This window comes from Oryzias latipes, chromosome 19 (genome assembly GCF_053564925.1).
Source record: "Oryzias latipes strain Hd-rR chromosome 19, Olatipes_Hd-rR_3.1".
NCBI lineage: Eukaryota > Metazoa > Chordata > Actinopteri > Beloniformes > Adrianichthyidae > Oryzias > Oryzias latipes.
In genome coordinates, this window is record NC_136255.1 from 3,730,089 (window position 1) to 3,749,807 (window position 19,719).

General features: G+C 49.2%; 2 protein-coding genes and 1 long non-coding RNA gene across 6 annotated transcripts in view; 1 reads left to right on the forward strand and 2 right to left on the reverse strand.

The window, feature by feature from the left end:
• Positions 1 to 1,346: 1,346 nt before the first annotated feature.
• Positions 1,347 to 7,612, reverse strand: si:dkey-94l16.4 (uncharacterized). Of its 2 annotated transcripts, none has more exons than XM_020712039.3 (7): positions 7,423 to 7,612; positions 6,329 to 6,437; positions 3,810 to 6,196; positions 2,472 to 2,565; positions 2,248 to 2,297; positions 2,128 to 2,176; positions 1,347 to 1,594 (listed from the first exon to the last, which is right to left on the reverse strand). In XM_020712039.3, exons 2-6 carry the CDS (start codon positions 6,435 to 6,437, stop codon positions 2,138 to 2,140), a joined length of 2,679 nt encoding a protein of 892 aa, XP_020567698.1. In that variant the 5' UTR covers positions 7,423 to 7,612; the 3' UTR covers positions 1,347 to 1,594; positions 2,128 to 2,137. The 2 variants fall into 2 exon arrangements, with proteins under 2 accessions (XP_020567698.1, XP_011486801.1); XM_011488499.4 differs by lacking the exon at positions 7,423 to 7,612 and adding an exon at positions 6,518 to 7,363.
• A 2,955-nt stretch (positions 7,613 to 10,567) lies between these two features.
• mpripb (myosin phosphatase Rho interacting protein b) overlaps positions 10,568 to 19,719 on the reverse strand; it is a 51,920-nt gene continuing 42,768 nt past the window's right edge. The window contains exons 17-25 of one of the 3 annotated variants that reach the window (XM_011488496.4): positions 17,772 to 17,919; positions 17,573 to 17,690; positions 15,648 to 15,807; positions 15,453 to 15,566; positions 15,257 to 15,343; positions 14,800 to 14,962; positions 13,707 to 13,792; positions 11,601 to 11,673; positions 10,568 to 11,339 (exon numbers count right to left, since the gene is read on the reverse strand). In XM_011488496.4, the coding sequence (XP_011486798.1) occupies positions 11,641 to 11,673; positions 13,707 to 13,792; positions 14,800 to 14,962; positions 15,257 to 15,343; positions 15,453 to 15,566; positions 15,648 to 15,807; positions 17,573 to 17,690; positions 17,772 to 17,919 (909 nt within the window). In that variant the 3' untranslated portion in view covers positions 10,568 to 11,339; positions 11,601 to 11,640. Of the gene's footprint in view, positions 11,340 to 11,600; positions 11,674 to 13,079; positions 13,637 to 13,706; positions 13,793 to 14,799; positions 14,963 to 15,256; positions 15,344 to 15,452; positions 15,567 to 15,647; positions 15,808 to 17,572; positions 17,691 to 17,771; positions 17,920 to 19,719 lie in introns of those variants that run through there. The other 2 variants (XM_011488495.4, XM_023949550.2) reach the window with 2 other exon arrangements.
• On the forward strand, positions 12,341 to 12,685 carry LOC144987802 (uncharacterized). The gene is made up of 2 exons (XR_013651467.1): positions 12,341 to 12,421; positions 12,608 to 12,685. It is a non-coding gene; the product is annotated as an uncharacterized LOC144987802 (long non-coding RNA).

A 19,719-nucleotide genomic window follows, 5' to 3' on the forward strand; every position in this document is an offset into this window, starting at 1 on the left:
ATCAGCCACTTAAGGCGGTCTGACCAGCCTCTTAAGGCGGTCTGACCAGTCTGTTAAGGCGGTCTGACCAGCCTCCTAAGGCGGTCTGACCAGCCTCTTAAGGCGGTCTGACCAGTCTGTTAAGGCGGTCTGACCAGCCTCCTAAGGCGGTCTGACCAGCCACTTAAGGCGGTCTGACCAGCCTCTTAAGGTGGTCTGACCAGTCTGTTAAGGCGGTCTGACCAGCCTCTTAAGGTGGTCTGACCAGCCTCCTAAGGCGGTCTGACCAGCCACTTAAGGCGGTCTGACCAGCCTCTTAAGGTGGTCTGACCAGCCTCTTAAGGTGGTCTGACCAGCCTCTTAAGGTGGTCTGACCAGTCTGTTAAGGCGGTCTGACCAGCCTCTTAAGGTGGTCTGACCAGTCTGTTAAGGCGGTCTGACCAGCCACTTAAGGCGGTCTGACCAGCCTCTTAAGGTGGTCTGACCAGCCTCCTAAGGCGGTCTGACCAGCCTCCTAAGGCGGTCTGACCAGCCTCTTAAGGCGGTCTGACCAGCCTCTTAAGGCGGTCTGACCAGCCTCCTAAGGCGGTCTGACCAGCCACTTAAGGCGGTCTGACCAGCCTCTTAAGGTGGTCTGACCAGTCTGTTAAGGCGGTCTGACCAGCCTCTTAAGGTGGTCTGACCAGTCTGTTAAGGCGGTCTGACCAGCCTCTTAAGGTGGTCTGACCAGTCTGTTAAGGCGGTCTGACCAGCCTCCTAAGGCGGTCTGACCAGCCTCTTAAGGCGGTCTGACCAGCCTCCTAAGGCGGTCTGACCAGCCACTTAAGGCGGTCTGACCAGCCTCTTAAGGTGGTCTGACCAGTCTGTTAAGGCGGTCTGACCAGTCTGTTAAGGCGGTCTGACCAGCCTCTTAAGGTGGTCTGACCAGTCTGTTAAGGCGGTCTGACCAGCCACTTAAGGCGGTCTGACCAGCCTCTTAAGGTGGTCTGACCAGTCTGTTAAGGCGGTCTGACCAGCCTCCTAAGGCGGTCTGACCAGCCTCCTAAGGCGGTCTGACCAGCCTCTTAAGGCGGTCTGACCAGTCTGTTAAGGCGGTCTGACCAGCCTCCTAAGGTGGTCTGACCAGCCTCTTAAGGCGGTCTGACCAGCCTCTTAAGGCGGTCTGACCAGCCTCTTAAGGTGGTCTGACACATTCGAAAGCACTTCCAGCAGGAAACTCGCGTGAATTTGATATTTGGGATAAAACAGACGACCCCAAAGGGGTTATGGTTGGAAACAAAAGAGGAACTCCTAAACACACCTTCACTCTCACACCATCCTTAAACTCTTTGTCAACAGCCCAAGAAGCAAATAAACTCCAGAATAAATTAACTGAATAGAATCAATTAGAAAATCTTTACAAAATTAAACATCTGATTGTAATTTCTGACTAAAAAAATGATTTCATATAAATAAGCAGACGAGGAATCCAACGGTGCTGCAGCGGAGAGCTGGCAGACGCCTTTGGCGTCAGCCTCCTCTTAAGGTCTGTGGGTGATGGTTGTCAGTCAGGAAAACACGGCGTGCTGTTGCCATGGTTACAGGAGAACGCCCCACAAAGCTGCGTTAAGCAAGCCTGCAAATACAAACAGTAGAGTTTAGATTCCTTCCAACTTTATAAAGTCATTTCTGTATATCAGGCAGTTTTCCTGTTGGTCTGGAAGGTTTTCCATTTTAGTCATGAACGTTCACTTTCATGTACTACTTATGTAAAACTCTCTATGGAAGGGAAAATAGTAAACAGTGTGTACTAGTACTAGTACTTGTACGGCGCTTTTCTACTTCCGGAAGGCCCAAAGCGCTTTAAGGTCACAAACTGATGCCGAACACTGGCGCAAACCTTCCACCTGAGAGGGTGGGGGGGTTCAGTATCTTTCCCAAGGACACTTTGACACATGGGCGGGGGATCGAATCTACCATCTTCTGATCAGAGGTCGACCGCTGCACCACGGCCGCCCCAACAGAAAAGGGGTTTTGAGTGAAAATTTGGTGAATGAATATTGATTGACCTTTGACCTCTGCCATTGAACCCAGGGTTCCATTACAAAGTAATGACATGAGCTTTAGCTCTTTCACAATAAGACAATGCCCCGTCCTGGAGCATCTTACCCCACTGGCGTCACCTCCTGCCCCACTGAGGAGCTTTGAGCGTCTTGTTCTGTCCACAGAAGAGAAAACTGGAGGTTAGAGCGTTGGCCGAGCTGCTGCCGCGCGCTCACGCCTCCTTACCTTGTGCTTTTTACACTTCATGGAGAAGTTTTCTTCGATGAGCGCACACCCTGTCGGAACAGGAAGGGAACAGTTAGTGTGTGGGGTTCGAACCGCCGACTCCTGCATGGAGGAAGCTCCAGCAGCGACAGAGCAGCGTGTCTGCGGCGGTTCAGACTCATGCGCCATCTTCACCAAATTCAGGAATAATGGGAGGAGCCACAGCCACGAGCGGGAGCCCTCACCTGACTCCAGAGCACACCTGTAGTGGTACTTGTTGGGACAGCCTTTGAAGACGCAGCCCAGAGTCGCACCGGAACGCTGACACCCTGAACACACCTAAAAGAAGAGGACATGTCTGACAAACACGGACATCCTGCTCAGCTTCTGTGGTCAGCTGGACTTTCCCTGAACCGCTGCCAGTACCGCTCAGCTCCACGGGTTCTGCTCGTCCGTAAAGACACGTTTGCATCAGATCGGCGTTGTTCACAATGTGGTACATGGACCACAGAACTCCCACCGGTCAAGTTCTGATTGGGCCAGCATTACCTGCTTCAAATCGGGACAGAACTACCCTAAGCAGCTAGGCTACGACTATCCTCGGCATGACATCCAGAGGTCAAATGGGGTCAAATGGGGTCGCTAAAACCACCAGGTTAACTGGTTTAGCATTTGTTCAAACGAGTGAACATCCGCCAACACCTGAGGCGGGAATCTACGGAGCCCGGGATCTGACATGGGTAAAATAAATAAATAAAGCGTTCCCACAAAATAATATTCCGTTCCCACAGAATAATTAATGCGTGCGAACGGAATAATTTTCTGATATACATTTATCCTGTCGTCTTTGAATGCACCACAGTTACAGGGTTACGGTGATTGGTCGAGATGCATGATGGGATTCGTAGCATGTAGCCTTCGGATGTTCAGTGACTGCTAAAGAATATGTTAATAAAAGACAAGTCCTGAATATTATTATTCCAATTCGACCCTAAGCTGCAACATCCCATACCACAGCTGGCCAAATGCCAGAATGACCAATAAAAGAGCTCTGCGGTGGAGCTATGTCCGGAGAATCGCTGCGGTATGGGGAAGCAGGACGCTTGGGCATCCTAAATCTTATGATATTTTTCTTATTTTCATCGAGACAATAATAGATCGATCATTCTTGTTTTTATTTTTCCCCTCTTGAATGAATGTGGGTCACAGAGACACGGACGGACGTAGCCGCAGGACGGAGACCGTACCGGGATGTGAATAAACGCAGACATGGAGACGTGATTACCGATACTTTTGAGCTTTTTGAAAAAAATACATTTGATCTCTAAACATCTTCTGTGTCTTCCATGCAACGTAATGAGACACACAGACAGAAAAGTGAAGGTCTCTGCTGTAAATCCACGTATCGCTAACATCCGTGTTCATGAACGACTCATCACGTGAATTATTATTTCGAGGGAACGTAATATTTTTTTGTGTGAACGGACTATTTATTATTTTTCCTGTCAGTTCTTGGGCTCAGTAGGAACCAACACCTCTCCGCCTTTGCTGCAGGTGATCTGCAGTGTCCAAACAGGATTTACCGTCTCATGGGCAGCTTTGACGGCCTCCTCCAGCCCGTAGACTCTGCCTTTGACCAGGAACACGCCGGCGGACCAGACGCTGCAGTCCTCGTGGAGCCAGTATTCACAAGGCTCCTGGGGCACGATGGGGGGGCTGAACCAGTCCTGCGATTCGGAAGAACCAGCCACTAATATGGCCTGCTTAGCTGCAGGGCTGTTGGTGGCACCGCCAACCCGCCGGCGGCTCTCCATGTTCTGCCTTAGCTGGTTCCTGACAGACCAGGCTGTGTGTGGAGCCACAGACTTCCTCCTGCTGAACGAGGAGGAGTCTGATTCACTGAAGTCCTCCTCTTCCTCCTTGACAGCTGAGGTGCTGGCGGCTGTTTTGGTACTTGGTCTGAGCCCTTCCGGGTAATACGGTCCGTGCAGGTCTCCCAGGTCCATGGCGTTGGCCGGCTGTCCACACAGGCAGCAGATGAAGGCTCGCCGGTGCTGGCTGTGGTTGGACGGCCGACCCATGTAAAGACAGGAAGTGCTGGGTACGACCGCAGAGACGAAGCTGCGGCTGTTGGGCTGCAGCTTCTGCTGCGCCTGCACCTCCTCTGGGTAGTTGATGACTGAGCAGAGCGGCGGCGGCGACGGATTTCGCTCCACTCGGATGAAGGGAGAGAAAAAGTCCACCTTTGACTCCTTCTTCTCCTCTTTGAAGCTGACGTACCTCAGCTTGATCTCAGGCTCCTTGGGGGCAAACATGGAGGAGGGATTGCTTGGTTTTGCTTTCCTTCGCCTCCGTTTTGGAGTGCGGGCCCCTTTTGCCTTGCCAGGGGCGGGGGGCTCCCTGCTTTTGGTTTTGTCTTGGTTCTTTGGAGACTCTGACTGAAGTGGTGGTGAGGAAAGACTCGGCACAGTGATTTCCGCTGGGACCCCAGCCTGGGAAGGCGGTTGGGGGGCTCCTGCGACGGTCCTGTGGGCAGCAGCCTCGAGGCCGGATAGCGAGGACGGTTTCCTCCTGGACCGGACGGTACGGGGCCGTAGGGGGACGATGGCTTTCTTCACCTGAGGATGCTTCCGGGCTTTTGTCTGGAGTTCAGAGTCAGAGGTAGAGTCACCATTAGTGGATCTGCCCTTGTTCGTCCGTTTCAGGGTGGAGGTGCTCTCTCTTTCGGGGATGGGGTTGAATTCGGGACGACTTACGGCTGAACGGTGTGAAGCGGAGCAGGGGGCGCTGTTGTCCTGAGTGCTGAGAGTGCATCCTGATATGTTGGATGGAGGTGAGCTTCTGCTCATGATCCTTGTCTCCAGCTGCACCCCCGCCCCGGCGGGCGCTGGGGGTTCCTGTTCAAAAGCGTGTGGGACGACAGGATCCTGGTGGTTTTCAGAGTTCCTGACTCTAAAATCAGGTTCCGGTCTGTGTGCTGGCTGATCATTGTCACTCGAGTCCAGCCCCGTGGTGGCGTCACTGATGCCGGCGCTCCAGGCATCACACGCCCCCCCCTTAGCATTCTCTAGGTGGGAACTGTCAGAACTGGGTGAACGGGAGGCCTGAGGGAGGACAAATACGTCCTCCACTCCATCCAGTGAGGTAGAGGACGGGGAAATGGGGTCTTCCAAAGGACTCCTAAAGTCTCTGCACGAGTTCTGAGCATCGGTGATCTCTGACACAACCACAGAAAAGAGGGGCGCCTCACAGCCGCCGGTCTCCTCCCTCTCTGCTATGACGGAGGTCAGAGTCTCCGGAGAGGACTGTCCTTCAGAGAGCAACCTGCCGCCAGGCTCTCCGTTCTCCAGACTCCTGCTGTCCTTCAGAAGGTGGCAGTGCTGCTTCTCCACATCTGCTACAGACTTCTTTGCAAATCCATCACCATTGAGCTGAAGACAGCGCTGCGTCACGCGTCCCCCTGCCCTGCACACGTGTTCCGCTGGAACCTGAGGCAACACGCCTTCTTTCTGTGCTGGAAGGTCACCAGGCTCTTCAACCTGCTCCTGAGAACAATCGGTGATCCTGAGGTGACTTTCAGAGCCACAGCGAGGGTCACGGGAGAGCTTGCCGACAGGCGGGATGCTGTACAAAGGTGAATGCTGAGACGTGGAGTCGCTCCTGGAGAACACATGAGACCTGCTCATGTAGGAGAGGGTGACTGTGGTCTGGGAGAAGGCTTCGTCTGGTTGGCTCTGATCTCTTGATTGAATGGCAGGTTCTGAAGAGCTGCTGTCTGAGAACGGCGATCCGGGACCGCTGGTGTTTGGGTACCAACTGGAGCCCCTGACCAGCTGCAGAGCATCCAGAGCGGTGGAGCCAAGGGGGTTCTCCTCCCCCTTCCCGGTCAGGTTGATCCCAGGGGGGGTGTCAGAGGGGGACACATCCTGAAGCTGTACCTCAGCTAGGCACCCAGATGGCTGATCCATCACTGGGAAAAAAAAGAATGAGACTCATTTATAGAAATGAACGGCGCCCTAGAAGCAAAGAACTGCAGCAAAGCCGTGGTCTTTTCCAGCCGTGCCACCGTCCACCAACGCGGTTCTGCTGCCCACGCAGTCACCTGAGCGTTCACCGGGGTCCAGGTCAGGACGGCCCGCTCCTCTGGGCTCCCACATCCTGGAGGAGGTCTCTGAAGGCTCAGCTCTGGGGGGTGGGGGGAGCGCCGTCATCTTGACGAGAAAAAGGAGGAATGAAAAGATAAATGAGGTGGAGCGTCCTCGGCTCCGGATGGAGCTCCGCCCACACGTACCTGGACGTCATCTAACGTGGTTCCCGTTAACAGACATGACCTTCGACAGGCAAACCCACCGACCAACCCACTCAGGATCACGGTCCCGTCACACTTACGGTCGCGTCGAAAACTTTCTTAGCGGAGTTCATCTTCTCTCTCTCGTGTTTTCATATTTTTGTGCTCAATTAAATCAAAGCGGCGGTTTGATTAAACTTCAATCCCAGCATTCATAGCGCTGACTTAGGCAGCTGACGCGGACTTGACCATCGATAAACCGATAAAAAAGGATTTTGTCCCCAATGTAAGTCGACTTTAAGAAGGTCTTAAAGGGAAGATTTATGAAAATAGATAAAATTAAAGCACATAACTTTTTGATCCACGCTGACAAAGTTAGCTTTAACGAACCTGCTATTAGCATGCTAGTCCAGTGGGTTCAAGCTAACACCGAACCCCGCTTCGTTTGTTCAGAACTTTAAGAAAACGCGTTAAAAGTCGCATTTAAGGCTCTAAATGACGGACTCTAATGTCTTTCTATGCGGACAAATCACCGCGCATTGATTCGGCTAAACGTTTCAGTTCAGAAAGTGACTTTATCCCGACATAAAGCTAACTTTTACAGTTAAATGAGGCATGATTTGGCAGAAGCACAACAATCACGTTATTAAGCAACAACGGCGAACAAAAACACCGAAAAGCACAACGTTCTTCTGCCTCGTCCATTCCGGATCTAGTACGGTGTCATAACGATTCCGGGAGCCAAAGACGAACTTTGTCCGGTTCTGAAGCGGCGAGAGTAACGCGCGTTACACTAGACGGAGTTCCGCATCACGTTTTTACTCGGAACGGAACGCATCGGCAAGGCCCGGCTGGAATGAAACAAAGACGGTACTGGGGGACGCTCTGCCCCGCTGAGCGCCACTCACCGGGACGGGAGACACAAAGGAAGGCTTCAGAACTTCCGGTTCATTCTGGCCGGCGTGCGTCCCGGTCCGCACCGTCACGGGGACGGCTTCCCGTAAAACGTAGGACACATTTCACACCGGTGGAGTTCTGCTCACTTTCCTGGAACACAACTGCTCTGACGTCAAGCTGCTGCTTTGAACACCGTTTACTTCCGGGTTTTCCTTTCAAAGTAAAATCCATTCTGAATGACTGTTCGACTGAAAAACACATGAAAGCGGAAACTCAACAGCATGGGGGAAGAAAATAAATCGAGGTCAAATATGGGTCCTTAAAGCATGGAAACAGTACATTTTAGTTAAAGCTCATTTGAATTTTCTTTTGAAGTAACTTCATCTGTTAAACAGGTCTATTAAACGTTACTTGACAAGAAAAGAAAGCTGCAGACTCAGAATCCTTTTGTTCATGTACATTTTTGTTTGCAAGAAAGAAGTGAAAAGTTTTCACTCAAATGTGAACAAAAACACACAATGCCAGCCTCCGCCTCATTGTGTGAGGACTTTACTGACCACTTCAGGAGCAAAATCCATTCAGATCTAACATCATAAATGAAGAGAAAAGCCTTTTTATTGGGAACGATGGTTTGATCTTACCTGATGAAGCACTGGACAGTTTTGGCCTGGTTGAAGCTGCAACATTTGGTCAAGTTTTCTCCCAGGTTAATCCAACGACCTGTTTTTTTTTTTAGATTCAATTCTCAAATCACTTTTTAAATCATTTTACGGGTCTTTTGAGAGTGAGACTTTAAATATAATGAACTCCTCTCCATTATTCCTGCTGCCTTTAAAACTGCAGTGGTGAACGCGTTACTAAAGAAAACTAATTTAGACCCTTCAGTTTTTAATAACTACAGACATGTGCCCAACTTTCCACTTTTAAGCAACGTTTTAGAAAAACTTGTTTTTATTCAGCTGAATGAGTTTCGTCTTTAAGATAAACCAGTCTGGCTTTAGAACGAACCACAGTTCCAGGACAGCCTTGTGATTAATGATGTCAGGTGTGCCTTGGATTCAGGTCAGATCTCTATAGTACTAGTTCTACTAGATCTAAGTGCAGCTTTTGATACTGTTGATCACCTGATCCTCGTGAACAGACTTAAAAGTGTTGGCCTTTCAGGGACTGTTCTCAAGTGGTTCAAATCGTATCTCATGTGGTAAGCATGGTCACACACTTTTCTGGGGTCCATGAAATTAATTGTGGTGTGCCTCAAGGTTCCATCCTTGGCCCCTTGCTTTTTAACATTTACATGCTTCCTCTGGGGAATTTCATCAGGAGCCACAGCATCAGCTTTCATAGCTATGCTGATGATACCCAGCTGTACATAGCTATGTCTCCTGATGACACAAGGCCAATAGAAGCACTTTTTAACTGTATTTTAGATGTGAAATACTGAAATTTTAGTCACCAGTCCTGAAGCAAAGAGAGAGAAGAGAGAGATTTTCATTAAGCCATTCAGAAACAGATACCTGGACGTTATTTTCGGCTCTAAGCTAACTTTACCTCTCATTTAAAATGTGATTAAAACTGTTAGAAGTCAGGCTAGGGTCCGCCCCCTTCTCTCTCTTACTAACATGGAGATGCTAATACATACTCTCATCATCAGTAGAATTGATTATTGTAACGCCCTGCTTGCTGGTCTTTCAAAAACCAACATTAAGAACCTTCAGTTTCTCCAGAACTCTGCTTCACTATGTCTCACCAAGACCAGGAGGCGGGCTCACATCACCCCAATTTTAAAACCCCTGCATTAGCTCCCCATATGCTTCAGGATTGATTTTAAGATACTTTTACAGGTTTTTAAATGTCTCAACGGTCTTGCGTCTTCTTATTTATCAGATCTTTAAGTCAAACCCTCACAGACCCTGAGATCCTCTGGCTCTGGTCTATCAACCGTTCCAGCTTTAAAAAACAAAATCTACAGAGAGGCAGCTTTTCAGCACCATGGCTTGGTTTGTTGGAACAGTCTGCCAGAGGACCACAGAGAGCATTAATGTTTTTAAGAAAAAAGACTCAAGAAGCACCTAACCCGCCTGGTTTTTAGCCAGGTTAGATGAGTTACTTATTTTTTGAATTTGTATGCATCCATTTCATCTTGTTTTATGAATTTACACAGAACTATTAGTAATTATAATATTTCTTATTTCACATTTTATGGTTAAATATTTCTTTCTTTTAGTAATTATGGTTATTTTCATTTTTATGCAGTTCAGTCGCTGTAACTCTAAATCGGGACCTGGATCACCGCTTAGCTGTGGTCAGTCTGGTCCCCGCATGTAGTGAGGCAGGTCCCCTCCTGTGGGAAGTCTGGTCCCCGCCTGTGGTGATGCTGGGTCCCGCCCATGGCGAGTCCGGTCCCCGCCCGTTTTCGTGCTTAGCCTATTTCCCATCGTCTATCCCCATCAGTTAGGGGGTGGTAGGTGTGAATGGGGTGGGGGGTTGTGTGTAGGTCAGCGTAGGGGGCAGAATTTTGGTTTTCGTGCTTGTTTTTATATCACTTTTTCATTTTTGTTTTAAAGTGAAGTACTTTGTGCTATCTTATAGGAAAAGTGCTATATAAATAAAGTTGAGGCATGAGCATGAAAACGGTTCTGCCACTGACTTGTAGATTTAATGACTGCAGTATAAAAAAAAGACAGTTTGGTTATTCATACCTTTTATGCTTGAGCTGAACTTTATTCATCTCACAAGAGGAGAAATTTTCTCATCATGTCAGCTCAGAGAAATCTGGTAAATTCATTCGTCTTCTAAACCGTTTTGTCCCTTTCAGGGTCACAGAGCTGCTGGAGCCTATCCCAGTCATTCGTGGGCGGGGACATCCTGGACAGGTTGCCAGTCTGTCGCAGGGCCACAATCACACACCTATGCACACTCACACCTAGGGTGAATTTAGAGTGACCAATGAACCTATGAAGCATGTTTTTGGTGGATTTCAGGTCCCCAGCCAGGACTTGAACCGGACCCTTCTGGCTGTGGGTCAAGACAGTTCCCCAACATAGATCCCAATCCACTGTGGAGCCCTGATGAATTCAATTCTTAAGAAAAAGGTTTTTTAGAAATGAATCCACTGAAACATTCAAGTAAAATAAAGCAACATGATCCAGTCTGAACAAGGGTGCAAAAATATTTATTGCTAATAAACCAGTTGGTGTATATCTGCTTCATATTTACAAAAACAAGAGTACAGAGGACTGGGAAGGTTAAAGAAAACCCCAACCTTTAAATAAATACAAAGGGACTGCACTGAACCAAACGACAAAAACAAGTCCGTTCCAGCTGGAGCCACGACGGCAGAGAAGTAAAAGCCGACAACCTTTCATTGACGTGATGTCGGCGAGCTTTGCTCAAAAGCATGTGGCGGTCGCCTTCCCAACGCTTCTTCTCGTCCGAGTCGTGTGAAGCCACAAAAGCAGAGGTTTTTGCTTTGATAATGAGCACTTTGTGTTTGGGATTAGCATTAGCGCTACAGACTACTTCCTATGGGTCAGATACTCAACGGTTACTTCGTCTGCGCCACAGAACATCCGGCTGGTGTCTTTGGCCAACAACAGTTAGGATGGTTAAAACAGTAGCTTACACAGTCAGTTTTAGTGTATGCGAGGCCGACGCCCACGTTAAAAACTATTTACAGTAAGATCAAAGAAAGTCACAGTTAATTGAAGTGAATGGAATGCAAACTCTAGCATGAAACTGACACTTGCCATGTTCCTCCATAACATGAGCTGCGTTTGGTGACCAGTGTGTGGCTTTACTAAATACAGAACTGAAACACAGTGGGAATGTAAGCATGCAGCAAACGCCGTGCACCGGATCAGAACTCCTTAGTGTCTTTGTTGTCGAACAGGTGAAGCCTCTGCTCCGCCGTCAGCCCTTCCTTCAGACTCTGAGGGGGGGGGGGAAACCATCAGTTAGTCAGTAAGCACCTCATAACCCAAAAGGAGGCACCCTCCTGATCAGCTGACTCCACATCCACCCCCCCAAGCCGTCCTGAAGCAGAGACATGCTGATAAGGAAGAGTTCAACCACCCACACACTTTATCCTGCATTTCACTGCTTTGGAGGGTGTGGACAAGAGCCAGGAACAACATTATGTACAGATGTGACTTTAAAGGAGGAAATCCACCAGTGGGTGAGTCTGGTTTACCTAAAGGAGAGGGGAGGAGGCCTACCCGTCCTCAGCTGCCCTAACTGTCCCAGGGCATGTCACGACTCACAGACTGAGGACAGAAGGGGAAAGCACACCGGCCAGTGTGTGTTAGACCACAGAAAACCCCAAGACCACTCCTCTCATGGAGTCAAAACACCAACTGACAAATTGCATTGGCATGCAATGCACTCATGTGACCAGCAGGGGGCAGCAGAGAGACAGGACTGAAGGGGGAGTTTTACACACGACATTCAACAGAATCGTCTGGTCATAACCAGGTAATGAAATGAGGCGAGTAAAACCCAAAAGAACAAAACCTGAATGACTGAAATAAACTGGTACTGAAAGATACCACTTCTGACTCTGGTCACAGCAACTCCGATGGCCTCAGAGTCTAGAATACTCTGTTCCGAGCTCTAGAGCAGTCCAGTTAATCCTCAATGATCGTCAAGGATGACTGGGTTCACTAAGGCTAACTTACTAGTCCTGCAGTAAACCTGGACCGGAGGCCAAAAGAGGGGGGGCAGAGGTCAAGGCAGCCATTTTTGTAAAGAGGTGGCGTCAGACACAACCGTTCATCATCACTACACAAACGAACTCAGCACGACAACACGTCAGAGACACGGGGGGGCGACTAGGGGGTCAGCGACTCGAAGGTCAAGGACTAGCGGGGTCAGGAACACAGGGGACAGTAACTCGGGGCGGGGGGGTTCCAGCGATTGGAGGTCAAGAACTTGCGGGGTTAGCGACACGGGGGTCAGTAACTCGGGGGGTCAGCGACACTGCGGTTGAAGACTCGCGGGGTCAGCGACTCGGAGGTCAAGGACTCACTGGGTCAGCGACACGGGGTCAGTAACACGGGGGGGTCAGCGACTCGGAGGTCAAGGACTCACTGGGTCAGCGACACGGGGTCAGTAACACGGGGGGGTCAGCGACTCGGAGGTCAAGGACTAGCGGGGTCAGCAACACGGGGGTCAGTAACTCGGGGGGTCAGCGACTCGGAGGTCAAGGACTCACTGGGTCAGCGACTCGGAGGTCAAGGACTCACTGGGTCAGCGACACGGGGTCAGTAACTCGGGGGGTCAGCGACACTGCGGTTGAAGACTCGCGGGGTCAGCGACTCGGAGGTCAAGGACTCACTGGGTCAGCGACACAGGGTCAGTAACACGGGGGGGTCAGCGACACGGAGGTCAAGGACTCACTGGGTCAGCGACACGGGGGTCAAGGACTTGCGGGGTTAGCGACACGCGGGGGGTCAGCGACTGAGACTCAGTCGGACTCAGAACCAGCTGGGATGAGAGGCCAGACGTGTTGTCCAGTTGAATGTTTTAGGATTCACCTGGATGACTGAGAATCTGCAGACATGTGGTTGTTTGCACGGCATTGCATCATTCGTGATTCAGGTCCAGACTTCTCCACAAAGTAAGACATTTTTGGAAACGTTTGGATCTTTTGGCAGTAAAAACACCAGAGAGCTGATGGAAGAGCGTTCGGCCTGTGTTTATTGCTGGAGTATTGTTCAGAAAATGAGCGTTTTGTGGCTAAACCACACAAAGACAGACAGGTCTTTGTCATCCGTGTCCTGCATGTCTTGAAAGAATAATAAATACCTTAAGCAATAAAAGACTCAATCAAACGCAGACTTAGGTAACCAGGTCACTGCAGCACGTTTCTCAAGTTTTGATCAAATCTTGGCTAAAGATGGTCCTGCATCTCTTTCCACAGACTTGTCCCTGAGGATGCTTTCTTTAGACCCACTGACTGAACTCAGTGGGTGTCCCAGGAAGGCTCTAGTGTTTTTAAGGGGTTTCCGTCTCAGCCACAGATCCTCTTTTACCTTCGTGAGCTGCATTCTCCCTGCATTCACCGCTAAAGGAACATTAGCGGAGTCCTTTCTGTTCAAATGCTACGTCTCCTTATGAAGGTGGGTAAAGGTCAAGCAGCATAGTGGAAAACCTGCCTTTGCTCCAGAAAAGAACTGGAAGAAGCTCGACTTCAACAACCTGGTGAGGATCAGACGATTGTACTGCAATCTGAGGAGCGTAAGACAGCTGGTGGTTCAGAAGAACACGACTGATGGAGCTGCTCTTCGGCCTCTTTTACCTTGGATCTCATGGTGCGCTCGGAGCGCTTGGCTGCAGCAGCTGCCATCTTCAGGATGTCAGGGTTACTCTTGGACTTCATGATATCTGTAGGGAGAAGGGGGTAAAGGTTTAGGGTCGTGGTCCTAACCCGGTACCGGGCCGCAGACAGAAGCAAACACTGAATTTGATTAATTCCGTTGTGTTTATTTTCTGATACTGAAGGAAGTTTTATTTTGGAAAACGACCACATGCGTCTGATTTGACGCGTCATGTGACTTTCAGCACTTTCTCATGAAAGCCAAACAATTAAACATAATTGGAAGTTTTCTTGGTGGAGAAAAGAGTCAGTGAAGAAACCGAAGAAGAGCCTTTGACTTAAAGGAACATAGAGCTGCTGGTTTCAGTTTTCTCCTCCAGATATGGATTTATTTGTTCTCAGCCACCAGAAGCTGCTCTGCCTGACTTTTGAATGTTTCACACATGCAGATAACAGAGTTAAAGTCGCGGTGAATTCACGTTTATTATTATAGTTAGAAAATACCAGTTGTACTCCGGTTGTCTCATTTTATTTAGCTTTTTTTTATCCATCAATAAATGTTGGCGTCCGGTTGTTAGCATCCCTTTGTCGTCTTCACCTTCATCACAATGTCTGAGCATTTCACAGAGAATGAAGATTCAATCACGTAACGTTGTTCTGATTTAAGAAAACCTGTAAAAAGGATATTTATTAATTTTCCTACAGAGACTTATGGAGGAAACTGTTAAGAAACACAAGCACAGAAAAAGTTCCTCTGTGTTAAAAAGAACAGGATGAATGTGGATTTATGTGAAAACCAAATAGTGAAAAAAATGATCTGAGAGTTATAACTGTGTTTAGAAAAAAAAACTGCTTTTATTGAATTTCTTACATTTGTTCCACTGAATCTTTGTCACCTGTTAATCAAATTCTACTCATGTTTGCAGATCTGTTAAACCAAATTTCTTGTAGTAGCATTTGAATGAACCAGAAGCTTAACGATATTAAACCTGGACGGCTGCCTGACATGAAACCGGGCCGCGGCCTGACCCCACAGCGGTGGGCGTGGTCAGGACATGTCCCAGCGTGAACGTACCGTAGCCGCCTCTGTCGGCGTCGTCCGCGGACGGGTCGCCCAGCGCCTCGTGGGCCAGCTGCAGCTGGTCTCTGAGCCGGCCCACGTCGCACTCCGCCTTGGCCTTGACGATGCTCAGCTCGGTGTAGATGTCCTTGTATTTGTCTGCTGCATACTTCTTGTCCTAAAGACAGTTTGGATGTTCAGATGAAGGAAAACGTCCTTTTTCCCATCTTCAAACACGGACAGGATGCTAATTCACGTTTCAATCCTCGCGGGTCATGTGACTCCCCTGCTTCATCACTGAAGCTCGGATAACTTAAGAAAATTTAAGCAGCATTGCAGTGTTCTTTAATGAACGTTTCCGAATGGTTTCGAGGATCGTGACGGACGTTCTCGGCCCGCTGGGGGTGGGTGCCTCTGGCCCCTGACCCCCGCGAATAAAGGGGGACACTGCAGAGCGTGCATGAGAACTTACTCTTTGGGCAGCCTGCAGTTCTTCTTTCAGGGAGTTGATCTCCTGCTTCAGATACTGGACCTCAGACTCCTTCACCCTCAGCATCACCTGGACACGAATGATGAAGACGCACATCAAACCAACATTTCAGTTCCACAGAAACTGTTGTCATGGAGATGAAGAACGGCGAGGATGCTGCATTCAGCAGCTGAACTACCTCCAGCTCGTACAGCTCTTTGCCCTGGATGGTGGCGCCGGGGTCTCCTGCTCCGTCCTCAGACGTCATGGAGCGCATTTTGGTGATTTCTGCCGCCAGGCGGTTGTTCAGCTCCTGAAGGGTCAAACAGAAGAAGCTCACAAACGGTTTGTCATGGGCACGATGCCGCAGAGCAGAGCAGGTGTGCGTGTGCACCTGGTTGTGCGAGTTGAGCTCCTGGTTCTCTCTCTGACACTGCCTGAGGGCCTGTCTCTCCGCCTCCAGCGCCTGGGCCAGGTGGGCGTTTTCCAGGCACTTCTGAGAGTACTGCTCCGACAAGACCTCGATCTCCCGATGGAAAGAGCACAGCTCCTCCCTGAAAGGCATCACAATGTCACAATGAGGGAGAAACGTCAGGAGGGGTCTGTCAAGTTTGTGTGCAGAGCAGTTGTTCTTCCTTCCATCACCCAGGCTGACATGTTCGCGCAGGAATCACTCCCACCGCTCTGTCAGATAATCCTCTAGAGAGGACAGGTTTATAGCTGCTCAGTCATTTCACTTTCAGCTTAAACAAAGAGCTGCAGACACTCTGACATGCTCCAGCTGGAGTTCAAACACGCTGGAAGAAGTGGAGCTTCTTCAATCTCTGCTTCCTGCGGACGTCTATGTGAAAAAAAAATACTCTTTGGTTCTGATGAACATGTCAGACTTCAGTTTCTGTAAAAGAACAGCTCCGCCTGAACCCGGTGCAGCCTGTGGTCCGACGGAACCGCAGAACATGGTCTCGCAGCCCACCAGGACCAGAAGCCAAAGAAATGGCTGACACGGACGGCAGGCGTGCTGTGGCCACAGCGGAGGCCCGGTTATCTGAAGTTTAGGTCCGAACGAGGGTTTAAACATGTCTGGATGGTCGTTCCTCAGACGTGTTCATCCTAACCACATATGTGCTCCATGTTCTCCTTGTAAAAGCAAACTGCTTAAAGGCCAAAGAAGGGCAGACGTGTGCCGACCACATAGCAGCAAACAGGTGTAGATGAAGATTCAGGAGGAAGAGGAGATCGGAGGGAAACGTCCGCTTTAGAACAAGCCCTCCCAATAATGTCTACCCAAAGAGTACCCACAAAATGCATGTGGACACAAGAGGAGGGGATTAGATGAACAACGTATACCAGAATAAAACTTCAACATTTAGAGACAAAAGATGAATTATTTAGGTCAGCTATACTTATGAGGAGAGCCATGTTTCATGTATGTGACGTGTTCTCTAAGTGCGCGCAGCTCTGCCTTCATGTTTTTAAACAATTACATTTTTACTCTGAACTCCACCTGAGGTCACAGGGGGTCAACATTGCTGTTGACTTGGTAAATGACAGGAAGCAGCACTAACAGAAGGATCCAAAGATGGTTTCCTTTCACGCTGTCTTCACGCCGAACGCCTGTTTGGGCCGTCTGAGGCGTTGAGTCAATGATCAGACGCGATCCGAGGTCCTGCGGCCCGATTTTAGCGTCGAGTGTGGCGCGTCGCTCTCTCACAAACGTGTCACGTGTTCAAAACTTTGCGTTAACCAATCACGGCCTCAGCTTTGGCCCGTGGCGTGTAGATGACGTGATCAGTGGGTGGAGTCCCAAACCAACACAGATAGAATCTGATTGTTCTCCTCTTGAACTTTGACATTTTTCTTTTTTTAAAAAGAACAATTGAACAACAAAAAGTTGTTCAATTGTTTTGGTTGACAGCAGGTCGTCAAACTGGGTCGCAGCGGCCGGAGAAAGCGCCGTGACTCAGACGCCGCTCCTGCAGCAGACGGTGAAGCTCGCCGTGGCGGCAGAGACTCTGAATGATGACGTGAACCAGACGTGGGGATGGAATCACTGACGCTTTTATAGAACTCTTTCAAATAAAAAAACTCTAAACGCCATCGTGTCTTTCATACAGTCAATGCTCCCATGTAGTCATCAGGCTACAAACAGAAGCTCCTCCCACACGCATGTGGAATGAACACAGGTGAATTTGGCGCCCCCGTGAATGGCGTTCAGCGTGAACACAGACTGAGGAACCACATTGAAAAGTATAAAAGAACAGCTGTTTCTGCTAATAACTCTTTTATGCCACACCGCTTGAGCGACAGACGGCGACTCACTCGTGCTGCCTGCGGATCCCCTCGATGTCTGCGTTCTCCGTGTTGCTGCTGGCCTTGCGCGCCTTCTCCAGCTCCTTCTCCAGCTCCGACCGGTGAGCGTTCTTCATGGCTTCTATGGCTGAACCAGCAGAGACAAACGGTTTCATCAGCAGATGAGACGGTCTCCTCTACAGAGGACATTTGTGGCGGCGCGTCGTACCAGCGATGGTGGCGGCCGTCTCCTCTGCCAGCAGCCGGTCCTTCTCCTCCTGCAGGTTTTCCAGCTCCCGCTGGTGCTTCCTCTGCAGCTCGTCAATCACCTTCTGATGTGATTCCTCCATAGCAGCAAAGCCTCTCTCACAGGTGGCCTATTACAGAAAACAGTCAGGTCATCAGGAGAACCTTCTAGAACATGTACTGATGCTTTTCCTAGATCTGAGTGGGGACAGAACGGCTCAGGGAGGAATGTTGGGATGCAATGAACTAAACTACAGGGAGAAACCACAAACCAACAAGTGTTTATGTTCAAACATCTCTGGGTCGTAGTAAAACAGCTGCAATAGAACAAACCGCCGATGGGAACGTCCGTCATGGAACATGTGAGGAAACCTGTGGACTAACGCCAATGCCTTCTTCAGCTAATGCGAAGACGAAACCTTCACCGCTCACAGGCAGTCCAAAGTCTGTCAGTCTCCTGGTCCAGAACCTGGTCCAGTTTCTGTTCTACATGTTCAGTGAGTAAACAGGCCTGTGTGTCCCAGTCCAGCGACAGGAATTTAGGCTCCGTGTTTTAACAGGGATAACAAAATACACATACACTTCCTGAAGTCAGATCAGGCCAAGCCGGGCATTCTGGTCCTGAACCGGGCAGTTCTTCGGACAGCACAAGAGGCAGCTTTCATTGACACTCTGGTTAGGAGGCCAAACGTGACATCTAAAAGACGCTTGTTACAGACGGGTACCAATGAAACCTTTGGACTCGCTTTATTTCTGATTATTTACAGATGTGTGTGCAGGAAGGGGGAACAGATCTGTGTAATATCCACACGTTTACAGGTCAGACCGCTGCTGGACGCTCAGTAAGATGTCCTGAAAGGTTATGGACCACACAAATGAAGGTTGGGCTTTACAAATGATATTTGGAGGGTTTTTTTTAGCATCAAAAGTTATTCAAACACTGTATGCACACAAACACAGGTTATACCACGGTCCGGGGGAATTCTCAACTCTGATTGGCTGCTGGGTGTGGATTAAAAAGTAGTTCCGGTCACATATCTTAAATGTTCTGTATCACTGCGCTGACTCCTTTGAAACAAACCATCTTCATCATCTGGACAAAAACAAGCGGTAAGAGGGGAACTTCCTCTGAACTGGTGCTTTATTTTACACAGGGGTCCCCAAATCCAGGCCTTGAGGGTCGGTGTCCTACGTGTTTCCAACCATCCGGCCATTGTAGCTCCCTATTGGCTAAACACACCTGATCCAGGTAATCAGCAGCAGATAAGGCAGGTTTCTGGAAAACCAGCAGGACATCGACCCTTAAGGCCTGGATTTGGGGATCCCTGATTTAACCCAACGTGACCATCAGCATATTGACTGCTTTCCTTTGCCGCTGCTTCGAGGTCGATCCCGGCTCAGCGGCATGTTGTCATGTTACCGTGACAACGCGCCACAGCACGTAACACATGCTTTTTGTGAAAAAAGCTGAAAAAATAACAAGAACAAAGTCTTAAAACCTGACAGAATATTAATTTCTTTTGTACTGACCACGGTAAAAGCGGGCTAAAGGCCTTTGACACGTGCATTATCAGAATTAACGCAGACTTCGTCGGCCATTATCCCAAACAACCTTATTTAGAGACGCATTTTAGGAAACTTTTCAACAAAAGAGGCAGTCCAAACGTTCTTTTGGGCTCGAACTACACTTGTGCTGTAACAACAGAAATGCTCACAATACTTTAGTAGTTTGGTGACATCACTGTTTATGAAAATCTTTCAGGATTCAACCTGCAATCCTCAAAGCCAAACTTCTCTGGGTCCCTTGGATCCAGAACGGGCCCCACAGTTATTTTTTCTTTCACGACGGCGTTAAAAGCCGCTTCGGTTTGGGAGATGCCCATCGACCGGAACAGAGAAGCTCATCCTTCCTCGCTGCTAAGCAGCGTTTC